The sequence below is a fragment of the Nicotiana tabacum genome, chromosome 14 (genome assembly GCF_000715075.1).
Source record: "Nicotiana tabacum cultivar K326 chromosome 14, ASM71507v2, whole genome shotgun sequence".
Classification (NCBI taxonomy): domain Eukaryota; kingdom Viridiplantae; phylum Streptophyta; class Magnoliopsida; order Solanales; family Solanaceae; genus Nicotiana; species Nicotiana tabacum.
In genome coordinates this window covers 13,583,335-13,589,334 of record NC_134093.1, presented here as the reverse complement: position 1 = coordinate 13,589,334, position 6,000 = coordinate 13,583,335, and the positions used below count along the sequence as shown (strand labels likewise).

The window sequence follows — 6,000 nt, the reverse complement described above, 5'->3', positions numbered from 1 at the left end:
CAAAAATATCTTTCACACCCACGAATTCTGGCTTTGGAAGCTTTTTTACTTCATCTGATTTCACGTTATATAATTATAGAAGTTCTAATATCTACATAATCGCTGATTAATCCCCAACTCAGAGACCAAAATACACAACTTTCTATGTTAATCCCCCGATAGCAATAACTAATAGATGGTACGAGTGGACAAGGGAAACTTGTTTTCTTTATCCAACAACCCTTATTCAAAGAGCAAACAACATAAAACATACTCATAGGACTTATGGTCCTTAACAAGTACCAAACCATCACATGAGCACATGATTTCAGCACATTGTTGTAATCTTTTTAGAGGAAATAGTTGTTTTTCCATCAAAATTAATTGAGGATTTTCCAGGTCTCTAATGAAATAACCAGTAGGTCTTTGTACCAATAGCTTTTTGCGGCCTAACGCTTTGGTTTGATGATGGTGAATTTTTGTGAATTCATCGTCAGATATTATAGCATTCCATGGTTTAGAAACAGATTTAAAACGTAACAAAGATTTAACCGGAAGCCTAGTAAGTATGGAAAAGATGGTATCAGTTGGAACATCAATGGATGTTTCACCTTTAATGGCTAGCCTCTTTTGAACTTTCATCTTTGACATTACGATGTCAAGAGCGGTGGAAGTGGTAAGTTGTTGAGGGAGGAGGGTTGTTTAATGTACCTAAATATTTATAGTTTTTTGTTTCTTTTCTATTTCTATTTGGAAAAGTAATTGTATCTCAATATAATTTTTCCTAATTATATTTGGAAAAGGTATGTTAAATGTTGAACGACTAAAATATTAACTGACACTACTAAAAAACAGTGTAATTCGATCGGCTATTTCCGACCGAATTCCGACCGATTTTAATCGGTCGGAAAAATGATGGTCGCAAACGTGTACCGACCAAAATCGGTCGGAAACATCAAAGCGTTGACTGACTGTCAAACTTTAATTTCCGACCGAAATCGGTCGGAAACTATTAATTTTTTTTATTATTATTTTCATTTTTCGACCGAATTAAGTCGAAAATTTAAAAAAAATAATTATATTTAATTAAATAATTAGTTGTAAATTGTAATAAATTATTAATTTATTTTAATAAATAAATAAATATTCATAATTTCCTAATTTCCGACCGAATTCGGTCGAAAATTTCAATAAACTGGAGAATGTATTTGAAATTTCCGACCGAATTCGGTCGGAAATCTGGGTAAAAACTGAGCAAAAAATGCCTATTTTTGAGCTACACCACCTGCCAATTACAACCAATATCCATCCTATAATGGCAGCATTACATTGCTGCCATTCAACCATAATTAATCAACAACAATGAATATACTAACAACAACAACAACAACAACAATAATTAACTAACAAAAACTATTAACTAACACTAATAACCATTATCAAACAACAACAACAACAACAACAACTAATAACAACCACAACAACTAATAACAACCACAACAACAACTACTAAAATGTTCAATAACAAAATAACAATATAATCATCATTCAAAACTAGTCTCAACTAAATATTGACAAGTTCAATACTTTGTTTAGCAATACACACCATTCAATGAGTTTTTTATCTAGCATCATCTCCATCTTCACTCCTATAACCTTCATCGTCGGCACATGGGGAAGGCTCATGAGATCGGGTAATGGAGAAAGCACCACTAGCAAGAAGATTGGCCAGCTGACCTTGAAGGAGATTAAATTGTCCGTCCCTCCTTTCTAGCTGAACTTGAAGGGTACCAAATTGTTCATCTCTCTTTTTTTCTCTAGCCTTTGTCTCTTCAAGCTCTGTTGTCATCTTTGCGATCTTCTGTTCCATAGAAGATATAGTCGACCTATTAATTACCTCGCCTTGGGCGGAAGTCCCTATACTTTACAATCCAGCCCTGTAGCGCCGAAATGATTTATCTGGAAGGTCGTATGCTATCCCCTTTTTAGGACCATCGACAACATCTAACCATATCCTCTGCGCTTCTTCGTCTGAAATGGGCGGTCGCTCGCCTTGCTCATTCGGTGGCAAGATCTGAGTGTACTCCTCCACATTAATCTTGTAGCGACCCTTTATTTAGAAGATAGAAAATTACTAACTATATAATATTATAAACATTTATAGTAGTTATGAAACTTACATGTGTAGTCTCCGCCCGGTCCTCAACCCATCTAGTTGGATCTGTCGGTGCCTTCTTTTTCCGGATGTGAGTCTCCATAAAGAACTCATCATGACTCATCTTCATCTCATATTTTTTTTCCTACAAATATAATAAAACGTGTTAATGAAATTAACATATATAAATATAATTCCATAAAAATAGACCAAAATATTTTAAGGAATTACCAGTTGTCTCCTCGTATCCCCCATGCTCCTTGAACCCAGACAGTGCAAGGAGCCACCCTTCTCAGATGCTCGGGCCTTCTTTCTCAGTTCACTCTGCTTCTCGAATTTCTCGGTGGCCCAATACCTCTGCAGATCCTCCCATAAATCCGGTAGAACCCATGAAGGCTTCTTGTTAACCTTTCGAGCGGAGCAGAAGGAATTAGAGAGTCTCTTACGGCATTTGTACTCCTAATTTGCACAAATTTCACGGTTATATCGGTCCTCCCAGGCCCACTTAATCTGCAAATAAAATATGTAACGTTAGATAAAAATATTATTAATATAATGCTTAAATAGATAAGAATTGTATTAAAACCTTAAATTGGTTGAACATTTGTTGCACGAGATCCTCTGGAAAGTCACTCCAAGTCGGATAGGGTGCATTATACAACCCGCCAAGAATATCAGTGATTATCTTTGTAACCTGATGATTAGGAATGAACCTGCAACATAGCAATTACATTAAATAAATAAGAGTAGCTATTCCCTTCCCTTAATGGACGACTAACGGCCTCTAACTGTTCATAAAAATATTTTGCCTCTTCGTTAGGAGGTTGTTCAACACTTTCATGGGTTTCAAAATTGAAGTGCATCCCAAATGCATCCGCAACCATTTCATGGTATCTAGGATGTTGAACGTTATTACCCACCGACCTACTACTTTTACCAACAACTACGTTATGAAATACACCATCACTACCATCAATCTCTTCATGACTAGTCCACATAAAATAATTATTCATAAACCTTTTTTTATAAAGATGAGCCTTAACATCCTCCGATCCAAAAAAATACAAACACTTGCACTTTACACAAGGACACCTAATCAACCCTCCAATCCGAAACGGTTCAAGTGACATTGCATGCGTAATAAATTCCTTAACCCCTTCTATAAATTCCTCCCTCAAAAACCGACGATTAGGATAATTCCTATTATACATCCAACTACGATATTCCATCTACATAAAGAACGAATAAATTATATTAATCATAGTTCAAATTAATTTATAGAATTAAGTTATATAATAAAATTTAGTTATAATATAATTAATTTAAATAATTTGAGTGCTTATTAATTTGAAAGTTCATATATATCCCTAAATAAGTATTTTTTTTAATTCAATTAGACCATTAAAGGGAAATATAATTAAATGAAATAAAATTAGCTAACCCTAGCATTAATCATAATTAAAATAAGTTAAATTAAAAGAATTAAACTCTAGCATTAATCATAAATCATAATTAAACTAATAGAACAAATAATTGAAAGAATTAAACCCTAGCATAATCATAATCAATATAATTGAAAGCTATAAAATTATCTAACCCTAGCATAATAATAATCTTCTAACATAGATAATGCTAGCATAAACATAATCAAGAGGTGTAAACCCTAAATCTAATTAATCATTAACTAAACCCTAGTTTATACAATAGAAGAATTAAAATTACTTAGATTAAAAAATATAGATAACTAACCTTGAAAGAGAAGAGAGGGGGTTTGATTTTGGGTGCTAAAAGCAGTGGGTGGTGGTGGCGAAGGAAGCAGTGGTGGCAGCCGGCGGCCGAACAGTGGCGGGGGAGGGGAGGGAGACGATGAGGGACTTTGATTTTGGGTGAAGAGGGAGACAAGAGTTGATTTTGGGTGTGGTTTTGGGTGGAAATGCAACTGGAGAGAGAAGATGAGAAATGGAAGAGAGATAGAGAAAATGGGGAAATGGGGAAGAAGCCCGTCACTGGCAGATCTAAATTGGAAATTTTCGACCGAAATCGGTCGGAAAATTCGGTCGGAAATATTAAGTGACATTTGACCGTTTGACCATGCCATTTCCGACCGAAATCGGTCGAAAATGTTTAGTTAATATTTAATAATTAGTTAACTACTTATTACTTATTATATTATAAGTTATATATATATCAAATAAGTATTAAATATTATTTATTTAAAAGCTCTTTATTATTTACACACACAAATATATAGTATAGTATAATATATATATATATATATATATACTAAGTGTATAGTATAGTATATAAGCTATATTCGATATAACATTTGCTGTGAGACTAGTCTGGTAGGGTTTTTGTCTAAGCGAGCTAGAGACAATGTCGTGTTTTACTATTTTGCGTTTCAGTGTCAGACCTATTTACTAGTTATCGTTTTTATTTTTGCTTTTTTTCGTTTTTGCTTTGCATCTTTCTTTTGTGTATAGTATATAGATGTATATATAGTATAGTATATATCACGACCCAATTTTTTTTTCGTTGGGTATTGTGATGGCACCTAATCTTAGGAACTAGGTAAGCCTAATAATAATTAAAACAACAACATTATTTAAATAGAATCTCTTAAAATTTTCAAAACTGGTAGTACAAGTCATAAGCTCTACAGAGTGTTTGCTAGAAAACTTATAAATACAACTGTCCAGAATTAAGGATAAACAGTGCAAAACGAAAACTGAAAGGTGACTCCGAAGCCTGCGAACGCAGCAGCAGGTTCACCTTGAGTCTCCACAGCAACAGTCACACAGCTAGCTAACGAACAAGTACCTGGATCTGCACAAAAATGTGCAGAAGAGTAGTATGAGCACACCACAGCAGTGCCCAGTAAGTATCAAGACTAACCTCGGTGGAGTAGTGACGAGGAACAGTCAAGACACCCACTGGTCTAATAAACTGAACAGATATAAGCACATGAATAACAGAACTATGATGTCTACATAAAGACTATGCAATATGGCTAACAATACAGTAATGGCATTAAAGCAAGAAAACAACAAGTATCGGCGGAATATCATGAAAATGACGCAGACAAAGTAAATAGAACACAACCTAAATCCGGAATGACGAATACAACAAGGACAAATAATAACTCAGTAATTACAACAGTTTTTACATCAGGTTTTAGTCAACAACTCCACGAGGTACCGAACCTCGGACAAATCACAACTCACGGGTTTCAATGCCTGAACCCTAACACTTGGCATCTTGTGCCCTCATAACCACACTGACGACTCACGTGCCAATAGAGTCATTCTCACATATAAGACAAGTAAACAAGGATGAGCATCAATGCTCAACAATATCAAGAACACCTCTTAACCGATAAGAGTTCTTAACTACATGTATGTTTGTGCAAGTGTCCTAACATAGTCCATACCAGCAAATAAGCACAAGAAAGAAGAAGAACGGACAACACGTAGAATATTTTCTCACAACTTTCACAAGATAAAGCTCACACAGGTACGTATACCACTACACAAATATCAACAACAAGAATGCCCCCAGGCCATAAATCATCACAAATCAATCCCTGACACAACCCACCTTGTCTCGCCACGTGTGCAATAGTAACATAAATGCTCGCCTTGTCTCGCCACACGTGCATAATAATGTTCCCACCTTGTCTCGCCACATGCACAACCCACACGTATATATATATCCCACCTTGTCACGCCGCATGTGCAAATATCAATAGTAACAATAGCACGACAGAAACCTCGTGCAACCCCATAACAACAACCGCACGGCAGAAACCTCGTGCATCACAATAATAACAACCGCACGGCAGAAACCTCATGCATCACCACAGCAAA

At 35.4% G+C, this 6,000-nt stretch overlaps 2 protein-coding genes across 2 annotated transcripts; both read right to left on the bottom strand.

Annotated features, from left to right (window-relative positions):
- Positions 1 to 222: 222 nt before the first annotated feature.
- LOC142168817 (putative F-box protein At2g02030) lies at positions 223 to 630 on the bottom strand. Its single transcript, XM_075229974.1, has one exon. It carries the CDS (start codon positions 628 to 630, stop codon positions 223 to 225), a length of 408 nt encoding a protein of 135 aa, XP_075086075.1.
- Positions 631 to 1,903: 1,273 nt separating this feature from the next.
- On the bottom strand, positions 1,904 to 3,018 carry LOC142168816 (uncharacterized). The gene is made up of 5 exons (XM_075229973.1): positions 2,924 to 3,018; positions 2,721 to 2,847; positions 2,366 to 2,593; positions 2,160 to 2,279; positions 1,904 to 2,089 (listed from the first exon to the last, which is right to left on the bottom strand). The coding sequence occupies exons 1-5, from the start codon at positions 3,016 to 3,018 to the stop codon at positions 1,904 to 1,906; spliced, it is 756 nt and encodes a 251-aa protein (XP_075086074.1).
- Positions 3,019 to 6,000: the final 2,982 nt, after the last annotated feature.

Coding starts and splice junctions, on each gene's coding strand:
- LOC142168817 (XM_075229974.1), bottom strand. CDS start 630: ATGTCAAAGATGAAAGTTCAAAAGAGGCTAGCCATTAAAGGTGAAACA.
- LOC142168816 (XM_075229973.1), bottom strand. CDS start 3,018: ATGGTTGCGGATGCATTTGGGATGCACTTCAATTTTGAAACCCATGAA. Junction 2,594..2,720: donor AAATGTTCAACCAATTTAAG/GTTTTAATACAA, acceptor TGTGCAAATTAG/GAGTACAAATGCCGTAAGAG. Junction 2,090..2,159: donor ACCGGGCGGAGACTACACAT/GTAAGTTTCATA, acceptor TTCTAAATAAAG/GGTCGCTACAAGATTAATGT.